We start from the raw sequence: 18,277 nt of genomic DNA on the forward strand, positions 1-18,277 counted from the left end.
AAAGCCTGGATATAGAGAAAACATAAAATGTTATATGAGCCAACATTAGAAATCTTGGTGAAGTGTATGTACAAGTCCTTTTCTAGACTTACCTTTCTGTAAGTCCAAAACTTGCAGAATTAAAGCAATAAACTACATATTCATATGGCCCACCTTATTTCCAAGTACAGACTCCTCATTTATCACGTTATAATGCCTCTTAAGGCTTACTTAGTTTGGTCTAAAAAGTTACCTGATTACAATCCAGCATGCTTCTTGCCATAAATCTGGAGTGATTTCATCATCATCTTCATCATATTGCATATCTGCAAAAAGAAATATTGCACTTATTTTCCATGTTACCAATTAACATCTTGCTCCTATGAATTGAAGTAACAGATTTGAAGTTAAGATCTGCTGAATAAATAGTGATCCATACACTCCACCTTTCTAAAATTTCAATGAACTACATCAATGACATCGCACATATATGTCTATTAGAGCTAGGTCTGTTACAGAGATTTTCTAAAGGTAGATAAACAAGCATTATTATAAAGGTTCAGGGTATGTTGTACAAATTCGTACGATTTCCATCTTCTCCAAACAGTCCATGTAATTCTCATTAGAATATAATGACAATTAGGAACAAGATCAACAGTAAACTCTGACCAATCAACTCGTCAGAGATTAAAGTAAGGGAATAGCGCTAGAAAGAGTTCCAAAACTGGCTACCCTGAAGTGGAATATTCTGTTACAACATTTCATGCACATACAGACATGACAGGCTATACTTTCCCAAAACAGCCACAACCATCACATATGGATGACTATCACATGTATTTCACCTACTCTTTTGTAATATAACCTTGCTACTTCTGCCATCAAGACAGAGATGAAAAAAAGTTCCACATACTACTACATGACTTCAGGGGCCCCCCTGACGGTACAAGAAGTCTCAGCATGATGAACCTATCTGCAGCCCCTACCAGCAGCCACTGTAGCATGAGTCTGATCCCCGGCCAGGGAGCTGACCCACATGGCACAGCAGATCTCACCTGCCTCAACTGCTGCTCCCTCAGCAGTGTATTTCAGTCAATCTGCTTGTTCTGCTCCCCACTCTGTCTCTGGTGAATATTCTCACCCCGCACCTCTGGCCTACACCCCAGCTCTTGCATGCATAAATAAATAAATAAATCTTTAAAAAAAAAATGCATAACTTCAGAAGCTAAGTCAAAAAGGTAATGCAACTACCACCATGTTTGCTGAAACACTTGCTTCCAGAAATCTTAGTTGCCCTGAGTCCTACTACTGCTACACAGTACAGCCTAAGCCAGGAGAGGCCATTTGTAGGTACTTCAGTCAGCAATCATACAAAGGGTGAGTTTGGTCTTTACCAAAGATCTTTGAGAAACCATTTTAACCTCCGGGCAGAGGTTTGACTAGATCAAAATTTCATTTCTGAAAAACCACTATGGCCACACTGTAGAGAATAGACTAAAGCTGCAAGACAATTGGAAACACAAAAAAAATTAGGAATCAGGATTAGTAATCTAGTCAAGAGATGGGGGTAACCTGTACTAGAATTGCAGCAGAGAACAGGAAGTGACTGACATGCTTGGGAAACAACCCTCATACATAAAGGTGAAAAAAAGGAATAAAGAGTTAGGCTAACCTAGAGAGCCCACCAATATTTTTATTAAAAGCTGTTTTAGTAGGGCCTCCCTGGTGGTGAAAGGGGTTAAAGCACAGCACTATGAAGCTACCCATGGCCACTGAAGCATGAGTTCAATCCCTGGCCAGGGAGGTGACCCACAGGGCACAGCAGGTCTCTCCTGTCCCAGCCGCTGCTCCCCTCAGCAGTGTAACTCAGTCACTCCACCTATGTGCTCCCCACTCTGTCTCTGGTGAATCCTCTCCCCGCCACACCTCTGGCTGGCACCCTAGTTCTTGTATGCATAAATCAATCTTAAAAAAAAGAAAAGAGCCATTTTAGTGCATTGGCATGAACAGATCCAGACAAAAGAGTTTAGAACTTGCATGACAGTAAATGAAAATAAGGACAACCTTTTTAATTTTTTTGTTTGCTCATTCACAGAGATAATGAGTATTCATGTTTTATTTTTTTATTTTTGCATAGAAGAACTGGGATAAAGACTAGAGATCCACTGGGGGTTCACCAGAGACAGAGACAGAACAGGTAGGTTTACTGAAGTACACTGCTAAAGGGAGCAGTGGACAAGGGATGAGAGCTCTGCAGCAAAATATGTGGGTATTGAACATAAGACCACTGCAGTGATAGTGCTGAGACTTAACCCCTTCCTTGGTCACCAGGGCTGCCCCTAACCTATTCATTTTGGAAGTTTGGCTGTGATGAAAGGAGAAAAGAAAAATATTGGAGGAAAAAAGGAAAAAGAGATCTCTGTGGACGAGATCTAATAATATTTCATATATTAAAAAACTCAATAGGGAAAGAAAGTCAGAAAGCATATGAGGTTATATCAAATAAGACATCAAAGGATACAAACAGGAATGAAATGTGAACTTAGTGCCAGAGTAGACCTGATAAAAAGAGTTAACTTTCAGGCCCTCCCTGGTTAAAGCACAACACTAAAAAGCTAAAACCACTTTAGCATAAGTTCAATCCCTGCCCCGGAGGTGACCCACATGGAGCAGCAGACCTCTAACCCGCCCACAGCTCCCCTCAGCAGTGTACCTCAGTTTGCCTGTTCTGTTCCCCACTGTCTCTGGTGAATTCTCTCACAGCTCCTGAACCTCTGGCCTGTACCCCATTTCTGTATGCATAAGTAAATAAATCTTAAAAAAAAAAGTTAATTTTCAATTTTATTCCCATAGGTATTACACATTGTGAATATGAATGTAAATTAGTAAGATCACTATACTATGGTGGTCATTTAGTACCACCAGAAAAATGTTAAACTTGCCTATCACTTGACCAGACAATTCTGTATCTATGAATTTATCTCAGATACATTTGTATCAGACAAAGTATTTTGTACAAGATTAGTCATTGTAACACTGTCCCAGAAAGAGGCCAAAAATAACCCAAGCATCTTTCAATAAGACACTACTTAAGTTATGACACAGTCATACAAAGTAAATAGCTCGCCTTCCCCACTGAAAAAGATGTTAAGAATTGGCATGAAAATTTCCTAAATGTGTGTAAATAAGGGAGAAATTAGAACCCCATTTATATCTTTCTGCTTAAACATGCACTCTGGGAAGAGAAGAATCTAAGAGCTGTCGACACAGATTATGGAGACGGTGACACTACTGAGGTGGACAAGGGTGAGAGTGTAACATGTAATTATATACGATGGCCAAGCAGAGGCAGGAGACTGGTGTTTTAATATTTTTCTGGCCGTGAGCCCTAAAATTATATTAACACTAAGCTAAAACATCTTTTTTTGAATTTTTCTTCCATGGCGGTAGGTATTAAGAAAAGGGAATAATGTTTGATGCAAATGAACTTCTAGAATCAAGATAGGAAATTTTAAAAAAAGTTAAAACATCAAGAATTAACTTTTGCTTCTATTTTCCCCATAGAAGCTGAGGGCATAGGAGAAAGTGTAAGGGATAGTCACAGACTTAGAAGAAACTCCAGTTTGAAATCGGAGAGGGTGTTTTGAAAAGACACTAGACACGAGTTAGAAGTCTACAAGTGCAAAGATGTTTAGCACTAGTTCAGAAGAATACATCTGAGAACTATGTCATCTTTTAAGAAGTTTACTCAGACAACAGCATGAAATAATGTGAAACTAGATGGGTACCCCCCCCAATTCTTTGTACCCAATCATTTCTAAGCCTGGCACAATGCTGACGCCCCAAACTGCTCACCTATTCAACAAATAATTCTGACCTGAAGGGAAATCTAAAAGGGAGACTTTTGCTTCAAAGGCAAAACAACAGAATTTGTATTATGATTGTGATGCTATTTCAAAATGGAGAAGGCAGCCTCAGATTTTCCCGGGAACAGACAACAGCACAAGAGTCACCCAGACCCCGAACGCTAATGCTAGACTGCCTGCACCCCCCCCCACTTCTCGTATCCCCGACTTCGTCCCCGCCCTGGGGGTTATGGGGTACAACTCCACCGGCACTTGTGTGGCGGGCCGTGAGAGAGGCCCCAAATCTTCAATCCTCCAGCTTCCCACGTGCTCCCCCTCCAGTGGGTGGCCTCGGAGTGCTCCGAGCAATCACCTACCCTCGTCCGCGTCATACATATTGGCAAACGGTTTCGGGGCTCCTAACTTGAAATCAGGAGGCGCGCAGCAGCCACTGCACCGGGAGCGAGAATCGTAGTAATTTCCGTCTCCGACTTTCCCAGAATACTCTGCGTCTCACTGCAAAGGCCGCCCACGAAGACAACCTAGACTCTGCGCCTGCGCAAAAAAATTAGTAGGCGAACATTAGCTGAGAGGCACAATTGCGCACGCGCAAATTAACTGTGGGTTCACGCCTCCCCCGGCTCATGGGAGCCAGGCTCTTGTCAGGTTCAGTCAAAGTAAGATTTTTGTTTCTCAAAGTAAAAAAAAAAAAATTAATAAAAGGTTTCAACTTGGGGGGCGTAAGTCTCCGGCACCCCATGCTATTCTTTTGCACATCTCGAGACCAAAAGACATTCATTTATCAAGAACGAGCCAGCCGCGGCGACACTTTAAAAGCAAACAAGCCCGCTGCCTCTTCAAGCGTGTAACTTGTTCTCGGTGCCCGGTACTTGTGGCACAGCTTTATGGGAAAACCGCGCCTCGGCGCTTCCCTCGCGAGAACTCACGGGACTGGATGCGGGAGGAAGAGCTGGGCTTTCGTCTGGGGTTTAACGCGTGCCTGGTACCTGAATGCGCATGCGTACGATAGCCCCGCCCCTCCCCCGAGGGCCGCGATCCACATGCTGCCTGCACGCCTAAGCTGTAGGCTGCTGGGCCGCCTGCTGCCAGGATGCGCTCCTACGGTTGCGCGCCAAGGTTTCGGAGATCCGCTCCCCCAGAGGAGGTGCGCGGCCGCCGCCTCCCAGCTCCCATCGGGCCTGGGATACGGGCTTCCTCTCGGCCCGACGGCGACTAGGGATTCGGAAGGAAGGCCTGACACGGAGGAGCGTTTTCTCTTCCCCGAGTACATCCCAGAAACGGAACCCGAGACGAACCTCCAGGAGAAGTTTCGAGAGCTGCAGCAGCTGCAGGAGGAGGAAAAGCGACAAAAGCAGCAGCGACGGGAGGAGCGGTGGCAGCAGAAGCTACGGGTCAAACACAAGGAGCAGCCAGCGGGGGTGCTCCTGGACCCGGAGATTTCGCCGAGCGGCCTGAGCTGTTCTGGCTGCGGAGCGGAGCTGCACTGCCAGGACCCCGGCGTGCCCGGCTTCTTACCCAGCGACAAGTTCCTCCGTGCGGCGGCACAAGCGGACGGCGGGCTGTCGCGGACCGTTTGTCAGCGCTGCTGGCTCCTGGTGCACCACCGGCGTGCCCTGCGCCTGCAGGTGAGCCGCGAGAGCTACCGGGAGCTCGTGAGCGTCGCGCTCCGGCGCCCAGGGCCCTCCTTGGTGCTGTACATGGTGGACCTACTGGACCTGCCCGACGCCCTGCTGCCCGATCTGCCCGCCCTGCTGGGCCCCAAGCAGTTGATCGTGCTGGGCAACAAGGTAGACCTGCTGCCCCAGGACACCCCTGGCTACCGGCAGCGGCTCAGGGATAGGTTGTGGGACGACTGTGCCCGCGCCGGGCTCCTGCCGCCACCTGGCCCAAGACGGTCACCTCACCTCGGCGAGAAGGACCCAGGGGAAGGGGAGAAGAATTTCGACTCGTCGGGCAGGTCCAGCACGGTGCTCAGGGACGTTCGGCTGATCAGCGCCAAGACCGGCTATGGAGTGGAAGAGTTGATCTCCGCCCTTCAGCGCTCCTGGCGCTACCGCGGCGATGTCTACCTGGTGGGCGCCACCAACGCTGGCAAGTCCACTCTTTTCAACACACTGTTGGCGTCCGATTACTGCATCGCCAAGGGCGCTGAGGCTATCGACCGAGCCACCATCTCCCCTTGGCCAGGTGAGCCCTGGGAGACTCATACTCTTAAGTGTTCTGAGAAACTGGACCTCTGCCCTTGACCAAGGCACCTCATAGGTCTCCCTTTAATGTTCTCCAGGGACTGTCTAGAGCCTTCTCTTTTAACAGTTTTCTACTTTGGTGACATCTTTCTTCTGCATCAGCTTGATGCTTAACCATCATGTTATCTGTTAATAATTTTCTAATAGAAATATTCATGCAGCACTTCTAGGAGCCTGTCACTTTTCTAGCACTGGAAGAAAAACTGGGAAACAAAGCAAAGTGGCTGCTCTCCTGGGGGTGTCCTTTGGAGCTTACTTATTTTTGTATTTCTATGAACTTCCTTTTACTTTCCGAGCCTCTATCCACCCCTGAATTTTAGTCTGTTTATCTTGGGTTTATTCATGTGATCAGTGCATCATATTCACATTTAACACTTGAGTAACTCACTAATGCAATATGTGTAACTTCGTTGAGAAGTCAACTTCGTAATTTTAATAAACTAAGGGGTCCTTCCTAACCTGTTTATAATTTAAAGGTATCACTTTTGTTAAAGGTATCACTTTTTTTCTCCTTTGAAACCAGTTTTTTAACTTTGATATTGTTCATCTCTTTTGGATTTGGGTTGACTCATTCACAAAGGTGCTTTTATACAGGATGCTAGTATGATATAAATGGAAAGAAGTCAGGCCTGCAGATTTGGGGTTCAAATCCTGATTGAGCCCCAGAGCCAATCTCTGAGCCTATTTCCGCTTTTGTAAAGTAAGAATGGTTTTATAGAGGGCATGAATGTTAAGTAAAATAAATCAGTACCCAGCAGTATTGCTCCTCAAAATGTTCTTTTTCTTCTTATTCCCTTGCTTCTACTGTTTATTAAAAATATTTTGTTTTTTTAAACATTTTAATTTTGGTATTTCAGGTACTACATTAAACCTTCTGAAGTTTCCTATTTGCAACCCAACTCCTTACCGAATGTTTCAGAGGCAAAAAAGGCTTCAAAAAGATGCAACTAAAACTGAAGAAGATCTTAGTCAGCAAGAACAAAATCAACTCAGTCGCTTGAAAAAGCATGGTTATGTAGTAGGTAAGCATTTTAGGAAAATGAGTATATGCTAAATTCCTTTGTTGAGCAACAAGAAACACAGCTGTCCGGAGCTAGCCAGTTTTTGTAGGGGGAAATTGCCTACAAAACACAGAGGTACTTTAGAGGTGAGGCAGCTGTTAGAAACCTAGATTTCAGTATGCTAAGAAAATAGACCATAAAAGCTTAGGAAAATACATGCAATCATTCCCCACCCCCAAGCCATCAGCAGCAAGCGTTTCCACTAACGTACAGTCTCTGCAGAGCAGCACAGGTGGTTGACCCCATGCAACAGCTTTAGATTAAATTGTCCCCCTTTCCTCGTATCTCTTTTCAACCTTTACTAAACAGGATTCCAACCCTTCTTCCTGTGCCCCCTAGCCCACACTTCCCACTACCCAGCATATATAGCTGACTTCTGTTGCTGGTGGTGGGGAGCAAAGGTACTGCTGCTGTCTTACTTTCATAAAGTAGTTTCATTTGTCAGCAAATTGCGGAAGGCAGCAGAGTAGCGTCTGAGGGACTACCATTCTGCTTTTTGGCAAAGTGCAGAGGTATTTATCTAGAGTCACAGAGTAGAAGTGGGGAGTGGGCCACGGCCAGCATGTCCTTCCTTACAACACAAGCAGCTGGAGGTCTCGCTACGCAAGCATGATGGTGAATTTATAAACACATCTTAAGAGCAAGTGTTACCCTCATTTTCTTTTTCTTTTTTTTTAAAGATTTATTTATTTGTGCATACAGAACTGGGGTACAGGCCAGAGGCCCAGGGGCGGTGAGAGGCTTCACCAGAGACAGAGTGGGGAGCAGAACAGGCAGATCGACGAAGTACACTGCTGAGGGGAGCAGCGGGCGTACACTGCTGAGGGGAGCAGCGGGCAGGTCAGGAGAGGTCTGCCAGGCCATGTGGTCTCCTCCGGGGCAGGTGGGAATCGGAAGCGGCTTTAGCTTCTCAATGCTGGGCTTTAACCCGCTGGGCCGCCAGGGAGGGCCTTCTTTTTCTTTTTTAATCAAAGCTTTAAAGCACTCCATGATTGATAAGCTGGAAAGGATCATGCTCAGTGAAATAAGCCAGAAGGAAAAAGAAAAATATTGCATGATTTCACTTATAGGAGGAGTATAGGGGGAACAAGGGATCAAGAAAAAATAATAAATAAACAAAATCAGCAGGCAGCTATCCATCAGAGACAAGCTTCAGGAGAGGGGATGGAGGAGCACAAGGGGCCGTGGTGATGGTGCACAGGTGAGTTGGTCACGGCACTACACCTGAGGCAGAAATCAAATATTGTGCAAAAAATGAACAGTGATGTAAAATATATACATATAAACAAATACTTTTTTTTTCCCCAAAAAAAGCAGTGCCTAATAGTGTCACTATGACTTGTTTTAGGAAGAGTTGGGAGGACATTTTTGCATTCAAAAGGACAGAAGAATGAAGCAACATTTGAGTTTGATGCTGATTCACTTGCCTTTGACATGGGAAATGAACCTGCTGTGGTTGCAGATAAACTCACCAAACAAGTAGAATTGACCCTAGAGGATGTGAAAGATGCCCATTGGTTTTATGACACCCCTGGAATTACAAAAGAAAAATGTGTATGTATTTGATTTCTTTTACAAACATTGACTTTAATTTGCACAAGTACTGTCTTAATTGGGAGAAGACAGGAAAGGAGGTATATTTTAATTTTAGACTCAGGTCTGATTCATTCATAAAGCAATTCAAGACATGAACTTAAGTACTACCAAGTTCTATATTCCAGTTGGTAGACTGCATCACTCACAACCTACTTGTTTATTGTGGCTTTCACCGTGGTTACTAAGACATTTACAGTGTCCTAGATATTGAGGATGGAAAAAAATCCTAAGTCTCAAGCAGTAATTCACCTGTTCCATGCTTGAATTCCCTCAAACATATCCATAAAAGAGTGCCCAGTTTGAACTGGAGGAAGGAGTGGCCATCAGCTGAAGCAGTATCGCTTTACCTCCCAAGGTGACCTTTTTGGTCTTTGACCTCTTTGTATTGAGCTGAATAGACTCCCTGTAACTTGTATCCATTGTTCCTCAAAGCAGTATGAAACAAGTTTAAATCTTTTATCCCTTGCCAGACCTTGAAATACTTGAAAGTATAACATCCTTACCCTTCTTTTCCATTAGCTCATCCAACAAACACTGAACCCTACTGTGCTGATGTACTTCAGATGATCTTTGTTTTCTACAACTCATTCCTGAGAGACAGGCTAGTCATCAACCCAGCCTCTCTTCACATTTTGTTTGTTTTTGTTCTTAACGTAAGGCACTAGGAAATGAATTTCTTCTATAAGTGCCCTCTGATAAGCCAAATTTAGAATAGGGTTGACTTCTACCTGTCTTCCCTTTACACATTTTTTTAATCCAGTTGCAGGATAGCCTTGGAAATTTTGTACTTATCTAGTTAAATTCAACCTGCATCCCATATAGTCACAACTTTCTTTACTGTTACACTGTGGTCGTCACCCAAATCATTGATTGGCTTAGCGGTGTGTCCAGATGACAGCCTAAAACAAAGTCCTCTGAATCTGCTTAATTCCAGTTTTACCAAATTATGTTTCTCCCTGTGAAGCAACATTGGTATGTTAGGTACTTTTCCTTCCTTTGCCTCATCAGGATAACTTAGTTTCATTTTCAGAATATATTCCATTTGGTGTCATAGGATCACATATTCTTAACTTATTTTTGTTCTAGAATAATTGTTTCCAGTCTTTCTCAGTAATTCATTAACTTCACAGTAAATGTATTGCTTTTATCTCAATTAAATCTTCCATTTAGACTGAGGTCAGGAAAAAGTTACTCTTGACAAATCTTCTTGTCAGTCAGAAAGGCAAATAGCTGTTAAATATTCTAGGTAGCAGAATGCCATCGAGTTTTTACATATAATAGGTCTCCCAGATCACTTGTTTCCTGTCAGTTTACTGATGTATTTATTTAATGCCTTCACCTAGTGTTTCCCACACCAAGGAAATCTGTTTTGAAAAGGAAGCATTAGGATTTCTGCTAACAAGAGTTTAAAGTATTTCTTTATTGTAAGTGGCTTTTTTAAAATGCGCCTTTTCTCAGGCTTCCCTGGTGGTACAAGGGGTTAAGTCACAGCCCTATGAAGCTATCCCACAGCCACTGCCGCAAGAGTTTAATCCCCCACTCAGGGAACTACCCAAATGGCGCAACAGACCTCTCTTGCCTGCCTTCTGCAAAAATAAATCTGTGCCTTTCAAATATAGGCTGAGGTTGAACCATGTGTACTTTTATTCCTTTTTTTTTTTTTTAAAAAGATTTATTTATGTATACAAGAACTGGGGTACAAGTCAAAGGTGCAAGGGATGAGAGGACTCACCAGAGACAGAGCAGGAAGCAGAACAGGCAGATGGACTGAAATACACTGCTGAGCGGAAGCAGTGGGCAAAACAGAAGAGGTCTGCTGCGCCCTGTGTGTCAGCTCCCTGGCCAGGGAATCAAACCTGTACTGCAGTGGCTGCAGATAGCTTTATAGTGCTGAGACTTAACCCCTTGTGCCACCAGGGAGACCCTTTATTCCCATTTTGTGTTTCTTAAAAACCAAGTTCACGTAAGTTTTTTGTTTTACCTTCTCGTTTTTTAAAGTCAGGTTTCAATTTGTTAAAACAAAATTTATCAGGATCGTGTACTTCTGTTTTCTCTAGTCTGGTTAGGAATTCATCCTTTGAAGTCAGGATTCTTAATATAATTGTGCTAAATACTCAAGGAAATTGAGGGCCAAAGTGTAGAAAGAGGTTCTTCAAGTTCTTTACTTGTTTCAAGATTGTACATGTACTCACCATGAGGTACCTGACTGCTTTACCTTTAGCTGAAAATTCCTCCCTAAAAGTCTTAATAAAAGCAATATGTCTTGTATCTTAGAATTGATTCATCAGTGTTATACTCCACACCAATTTTGACATGTGGAGGAAGATGCTGACATTATGAATAAAGTATCATACTCCTATAAAGCTTTCTTTCTATTGCTGGAGAGTAAGTTATGAAATGAGTAAAAACACTTGTAAATTCATTCATTTAGGTATAAAGAATGTGAAAATTCATGTGCAGCAAATTCTGAGAATCTTTACTGCATTGTGAAATCTACTTTTTCACCACCTATTTTTCAGCTAAATTATAATACATCATTTTCAATAAAAATTGATGAAAAATTCTGAAATTTTTTTTTGCTCCACAGATTTTAAATTTTCTAACAGAAAAAGAAGTAGATATTGTTTTACCAACAAATTCCATTATTCCAAGAACTTTTAAGCTTAAACCAGGAATGGTTCTATTTTTGGGTGCTATCGGCCGCATAGATTTTCTGCAGGTAAGGAAAGTCTGTACTATTTAAAAAAAAAAAAAAAAAAAAAAACCTTAGTACTGGAATTTACTTTAAGGAAGAAAAGAAATGAGCCCTGAAAGATAGTAGCTTTTAGAATATATCTTCAATAAAATGTTAAATACCCCATAGAGCTTGACATTTAGAAAAGATTCTATCTTGTGGTTTTGTGCAAATCATAAGCTAGATCTTTAGAAACAAAGTTAATGTGTATTAACTCCACACTTTCTTATATCCCATAATACACTTTTCTATATCTACTCTTTTGAGTGATACTCATTTAAGAGACTAATTCTCTATGCAGAGTATCTGCAGAACTGTTTCTCATTTACCAAAGTGAATAGAAAAAGGAAAAACATATGCCCAGTAAAACTCAATGTAACTGACAGGTCACTGTTATTAGCACATTTCTTGGATTTTGTGTCTAATTTGTTGGAAATTGGGTCTTATGCACCTAAAACCCATGCATATTTTATTAAAGCCCACAGAATATTGATGTTTTTAGCCCAGTTTTATACAGAATAGTTAAAGCAGATAGTATATTGTTTTGGGTTTTGATAATGAAGCTTTTTTTTTAAATAGTATCAACAAACCTATAGAAGGAAATAGTTTTTTATAAATTATTGAAATATGCTATTCCTGTAATACTGTATGCCCCTCTTTTGTCATTAATATACTTGAATTATAGCTGCCACCCCAAAGCTTTTATCAGGGGAACATAATTTAGGGGTGGAGGTATTCTATCTTGTAGCTATTTGTGTAAGTTTTTAATTGTGTAAAATAACGTCTTCCTTTCTTTAGGGCAATCAGTCAGCTTGGTTCACAGTTGTGGCTTCTAATTTCCTTCCCGTGCACATTACTTCCTTGGACAAGGCAGACACTGTGTATCAGAAGCATGCGGGTCACACACTGCTTAAGGTGAGCAGACACCTGAGTAATGACTGTATGATTAGGCCGACATAAACCATGCTGCTCCCACAGCCCTACCCAGAAAGCCTTTGTTGGACACAAGTGTCTTTGCTGGACCTTCAGCTAGCAGTCCCCTCACCCTGTTCTCCCTTGGGATTCCTTTGGTTCTTGCCAAGTAGGCTTGGTAAGAAAAGAGAAACTGGCTTGGACTAACACTAGGGTAGCTTTGGGACTGCTCTCTAGTACATTACCTAGTAGTATAGCCACATGGAGCTTGTTAAATCTAAATAAAGTCATAAAGAAAACTTAAAATTCTTTAGTTGTGCTAACCACATTCGAATGTCTAGTTAGCTACATCATTGCAGAAAGTTGATTTAGACAAAGATGAAGAGAAGGTACAGATTTCCTCACAACTGAGGTCATACTCGTACCTAGGAATGGAAACCAAGGATCAAGCTAATGTCTGCGGTGTCCAAAACAGCCCCCTCTACAAAGACTGGTCCAAAACTTGCTCAAAAATGTCAGTGAAACTCAGTTGAGAAGCCCTGGTTTAGGTAGAATCTCTCAGATTCTTAATCCCAGATGTCTATAAATCACCTCTTCTCTCCTGACCTTCTAGCTCTTTCCATCGACCTGTAAATATCTTTAAAATTTCTCACATATTTAAAAAACTAAACAAAAAAAGTATCCTGCCCGTTCCTTTCATCAAGCTTACTTTTGTTCTTACGTCCTATGCTTTATAGTTCCTGTTGCCTCTTACTGTGCCACTGACATTGTTCTAAGGTAGAGAGTGGCTCTCTACCTTAAGACACATGGTATGGTAATAGTTAAGCTCATGGGGGGCCTCCCTGGTGTTGCGGGGTTCAAATCCTGGCATTATCAAGCTATCTGCAGCCACTGCGACATGAGTTCGATCCACAGCTAGGGAGCTAATCTAGGTGGCATAGCCAGACTGCCTGGGCTTAAATGGCTTTAGGCAGCAGGTTCCTTTATCTCTGTGGTATGGGGAGGGTGGGGTAGCAGGTTACTGTCCTAGGTACTATTGATGGTAGTGGTGGTGATGAAATACATCCATTGCAAAAATACCAGGTGTACTACAGAGGGGAATTATTCATTGGTGCTTGTACAGCTGAAAATAAAATATAAAACACAAAATCCTTCTTCAGGGTCAAAACAAGAAAACTTGACTTGAGATGTGAATACTTCTTTCTGGCTTTCCTGAGAAAGAGAGACCGCTAATTACTGTTTTATCAAGTTCATATTGCAAACACTTGTAGGATTTCCAAGCTGGGTGACTGCAGAAAAGCAGAATATATAGAATATAAGATCTGTTGATTTTTCTGCACTAGAAGGTGGTAGTTCTATTACATTTGTTCACTTTTTAGGTAAATCATTAATATATAAGTTAAAATACAGCTTAAGAAGCACATGAATGAAAACTTTATATAACAGGACTCATAAAAATGAACTCTGTCTCTCTACCCCGATATAGCTGTGTAGTTTTCAGAATGAACATCACTGATACTTCTCAAAGTAACAACCCCTCTTTCCTCTCCTTGGGTGACACAAATGGCTTCTTAAGCTGTTCTTGGACTCCTTGTATACTAGTTTTCTTACCTCTGAAGCCATTATCTCAGCCCAGCCTTACAATTCAGGCTGTACTCTGCTCTCATTAGGTGTTCAAGATCCTTAAATTTTTTCCCCATCTTCCATTTTTTTTTTTTTAAAGATTTATTTATTTGTTCATACAGAACTGGGGTACAGGCCAGAGGCTCAGGGGCAGCGAGAGGCTTCACCAGAGACAGAGTGGGGAGCAGAACAGGCAGATCAACAAAGTACACTGCTGAGGGGAGCAGCGGGCGGGTCAGGAGAGGTCTGCCAGGCCATGTGGTCTCCTCCGGGGTAGGCGGGAATCGAACTCATGCGCAAGTGGCTTAATCTTTTTAACCCGCTGCACCACCAGGGAGGGCCACCCCATCTTCCAGTTTTTATGGCCCTCCTCCCACCCCACCTCACATTCTCGGTAACAAAGAAACTCTGCTCCAAAAATATTTGGCAGTGCCTATAGACCTTTTACATTTTCACAATTTGATGGATGCTGAGGAGAGGGCAGGGATGCTGCTAAAAATCCCACAGTGTGCAGAACAGCCGCCTCCCTCCCCCCAAAGAATCATTAAGCCCAAAACATCACTATTACTAAGAGTGAAGCAGGTAGTCCAAAAATATATAGAGGCCACAGTATTTTTAGTTCTTACTTCTGTTCTCTCTCCTGCTTATAATTCCTTGGTAACTTCTGAGAAGTAAGTCTAAACAGATAGCTTCATCACTAAAACAGAACACACCCACAAGACATACTCTGGACAGTTAAGGTATGGTTCTCTGAACCATCCTTATTCCAATTTGTGTGTCTATACATGCTACCCCAGAATCTTTCTACATAGTAACTTTGACCTATTTCTCAAAATGCTGGTCAGACATTCCTTTATCATTAATGTTTTCCTGGATCAATACATACTCATCACTTCTTCACAGCCATAGTACTTTGTAGATGCTTCTCACCATATTTCTTACCTTGAAATTTGTATGCAAGTTATTTTCCACCTCCTGTTGTCCTGTTAGAAGTTATCACTCAGTTACATTTAACTTGTGGCAGCATCTATAAACATAGAAACAGAATCTTACCCATTATAAATGTCCCCTGGACTTGTAGTGAGGCAGGGATTAAGCTTCATGGCCAGCCAGGGCTGTAAGAACTAAGATGTTTGGAAGGAGGTTGCCTTAATTGCCCACTGTTACTCTGTATAAAGCTTTCTGGAAGGCTATAAAGCAGTGTCAACTAATAAAGCAAGATTCTGCTATCAGGTTGTCACTCCAGGTGCACACCCTACATGTGTCGCTGGTCTCAGCACAGAGCTCCCTATGCCTTTTGTTTGACTTAGAAGTGATTTGGGATTTTTTCCAACAGTTGAATGTTTAAAAGTGTTTTATTTTTGATCCCACACAGAACTATCTTATCAGTGATTCTCATACTCTTTTAATATTTACAAGGAATTTAGTTTGAATTTCCAAACATCTTTTATCTCAATGGAAGGTTCCAATGGGTGGAAAAGAGCGGATGGCAGGATTTCCCCCTCTTGTTGCTGAAGACATTCTATTAGAAGGAGGACTTGGGGATTCTGAAGCTGTGGCAGACATCAAGTTCTCCTCTGCAGGTAATTCTACACCAGTCACTTTTTTAAAGGTGTATGAGCATGCAGGTTTCTCCCACTATTTGTTTTATTGAGACTGGATATCATTTATCTGGAGCCTTACTGATTTACAGTGTACCTTTAATTAATACAAGTACGTATTTTAAGTACATACTAATTTATTCATAAAATACAGCCTTAAATGTATACCTTTTCACAAGTGTATTTTATGCTTTGTTAAAAAATGGTGAGGAGGTGCCTCCCTGCTGCTTAACCCCAGGAGGGGTTAAGTCACAGCACTATGAACCTATCCAAAGCTGCTGCAGCATGAGTTTGATCCTGGGCCAGGGAGCTGACCCACATGGTGTGGCAGACCTCCCTTGGCCCCTCAGCAGTCCTGAAGGGACCACTGCTCTCCTTAGCAGTGTATTTCAGTCAGTCTACCTGTTGTGTTCCCCACTGCCTCTGGTGAATGCTCTCATCCCCCACACCTCTGACCTGTACCCCAGCTCTGGTATATAGAAATAAGTAAATCTTTCTTTAAAAAAAAAAAATACTTTGTTACATCATTTTGAGCTTCAGTGGTGTTCTTGCTAAAACGATTTTGTGTGATGTCACCTGCCCTGCACAGGTTGGGTTGCAGTGACACCTCAGCTAAAGGACAGACTGCATCTCCGAGGCTATACGCCTCAAGGAACGGTGTTGACGGTTCGGCCCCCTCTCTTACCACATATTGTCAACATCAGAGGAAAGCGCATCAAGGGAAGTGTGGCCTATAAAACCAAGAAACCTCCTTCCCTTTTGTACAATCTGCAGACAAAGAAAAAATAGAGAAATTAATGAAGCCAACCTTGTTCGTGTCGAACACTAACTACATTGAACATGACATGTACATTGAATTGTATTAGATAAAGCTACAATAAAGCTTTGCCTCTTTATACTCTTCAGAACTCTATTTGTAATGTCTCGCACTTGTTAAGTACAACTTATTTCTTTGTTTGATGTGAATGTGTATTGGGGATGCAAATATACCTAGACAGGAGTTGTGCTGCATTCAGGTTTCTCCCACTACATTTTTACTTGAGACCAGACAGCATTTATTTGGAGCCTAATTGAGAGGGCAACTTACAGTTGCATGTTAAAAAAAAAAAAAAAAAGGCCAAAAATCAATTTCTCCAAATATATTGTCTTAAATAAGTTGGGAGTGAGTAGCTGGCTCTGCTTTGTGTAGTTATCCAAGGATCTAACTGGTACAAGTCTGCATCGGTACTTCTCCAGCTCTGGGGTTATGGTTCAAGTTGGCATCCTTTCCTAGCAAGCAGGAAGAGCAGAGCAGGGCGCAGCTTCCCTGGTTAGGAGGGAGGAGAGGCTGACTGTTAACACACATCATTTTACACCCACTGCTGGCCAGCAGTTGCAGACCGGCCCACACAAGGAAGCTGGGGGACGTAGAGGGAAATGGGAACCACGTCAAAAATTTTATTAAAGGGAGAACAAAGGCTGGAAGACAATTTGCCTTATACGGGTGTATAACAAATCAATCAGCGGTCTTTAACCTTGTTCATCCTGGGGTGGGTGGGACACACTGTAGTTACATACAAGTGCCAAATGCTGTTAGGGGAAACCTGCCTGAAACGCTATAAAACCCATGAGCTTCCTGTAGATGAGTGTTTAGCAAAGTGCTTGATAGACCCCTGTTTTCTATCAATATGTGTCCCCAGGCCCCCTCCCAAGGCCTCTTAGGAGGTTAATATTTAAGGGGCAAGTAACAAAAACGTAGCTCTCGCTTTCACTGTGTTTCCAAGTGATTAATGTCGGCATTTGGGGGAGGTAGTTCTTTAGGTCAGGCACCCTCATTCCCAGTGTAATTTACTAGAACAGCAGATGGCAGGATTTCCCCCAACCAGGATTGCCAGTGACTACAACTTGCGGCATCAGGCACTGTGACAAGAAAAAAGTACACCTCAACTCTTCCAAGCCCATCTTCTAGATAGAAGTAGGCAGTAACTTCCCAAGTTAAGAAAACTAGAGGTAGAATGCTAGTTTTCTGATTTTTAGAGAGAATGGACCATCAATTTTACAAGTTAAAGCAACTACTATATTTCTCCTGTAGAGAGCAAGGGACCCTACTTTGGAGCTTAGACCTCAATCTTAAGAGAAAGAAAAATAGGTAAACTTGGCATTTATGGAGAAATGCAAAATCTAAAATCAGATACTGTCATTATTCTAGTAACTTGAATAGGTATCTGAAAAAGCAACAATTCTCTATCTTCTTTCTAGGCTTTTGGGCCTCTGAAAAGCAAAGATTCAGTTTTTAAATGTTAATAACTTATATTGTTACATCTACCCCTAGACTTCAATAATTTTGTTGCATAAAACTTGATTATGGGGCCCTCCCTGGTGGCACAGCAGGTTAAAGCACTGCACTAAGAAGCTTCAGCCACTTCTGCATGAGTTCGATGCCCACCCAGGAGGTGATCCACATGGCACAGCAGACCTCTCCTTACCCACCCACTGCTCCCCTCAGCAGTGTACTTAGTCCATCTGCCTGTTCTGCTCCCCACTGTGTGTGTGGTGAATCCTTTCACTGTCCCTGCTTCCTGCAACTCTGGCCTGTACCCCAGTTCTGTATGCGTAAAAATAAATAAATAAAACTTGATTATGGTATATACCTAAGAACATTCCAAGGTCTCTGGGTAGG

The 18,277-nt window shown here is 42.4% G+C and overlaps 2 protein-coding genes across 2 annotated transcripts in view; one reads left to right on the forward strand and one right to left on the reverse strand.

Moving 5' to 3' along the window:
* Positions 1-4,442, reverse strand: part of POLR2B (polymerase (RNA) II (DNA directed) polypeptide B, 140kDa) — a 38,311-nt gene extending 33,869 nt beyond the window's left edge. The window contains exons 1-2 of the mRNA XM_004681272.2: positions 4,202-4,442; positions 233-305 (exon numbers count right to left, since the gene is read on the reverse strand). Coding sequence (XP_004681329.1) covers positions 233-305; positions 4,202-4,220 — 92 coding nt within the window. The 5' untranslated portion in view covers positions 4,221-4,442. The remainder of the gene's footprint in view (positions 1-232; positions 306-4,201) is intronic.
* A 443-nt stretch (positions 4,443-4,885) lies between these two features.
* NOA1 (nitric oxide associated 1) lies at positions 4,886-16,507 on the forward strand. The gene is made up of 7 exons (XM_004681467.2): positions 4,886-6,032; positions 6,949-7,113; positions 8,501-8,706; positions 11,336-11,467; positions 12,281-12,397; positions 15,480-15,600; positions 16,208-16,507. Exons 1-7 carry the CDS (start codon positions 4,886-4,888, stop codon positions 16,405-16,407), a joined length of 2,088 nt encoding a protein of 695 aa, XP_004681524.1. The 3' UTR covers positions 16,408-16,507.
* Positions 16,508-18,277: the final 1,770 nt, after the last annotated feature.

This window comes from Condylura cristata, unplaced genomic scaffold (assembly GCF_000260355.1).
Source record: "Condylura cristata isolate star-nosed mole 26May11 unplaced genomic scaffold, ConCri1.0 scaffold00012, whole genome shotgun sequence".
Taxonomy (NCBI): Eukaryota; Metazoa; Chordata; class Mammalia; order Eulipotyphla; family Talpidae; genus Condylura; species Condylura cristata.

Coding starts and splice junctions, on each gene's coding strand:
- NOA1 (XM_004681467.2), top strand. CDS start 4,886: ATGCTGCCTGCACGCCTAAGCTGTAGGCTGCTGGGCCGCCTGCTGCCA. Junction 6,033..6,948: donor CACCATCTCCCCTTGGCCAG/GTGAGCCCTGGG, acceptor TTGGTATTTCAG/GTACTACATTAAACCTTCTG. Junction 12,398..15,479: donor CGGGTCACACACTGCTTAAG/GTGAGCAGACAC, acceptor TCTCAATGGAAG/GTTCCAATGGGTGGAAAAGA.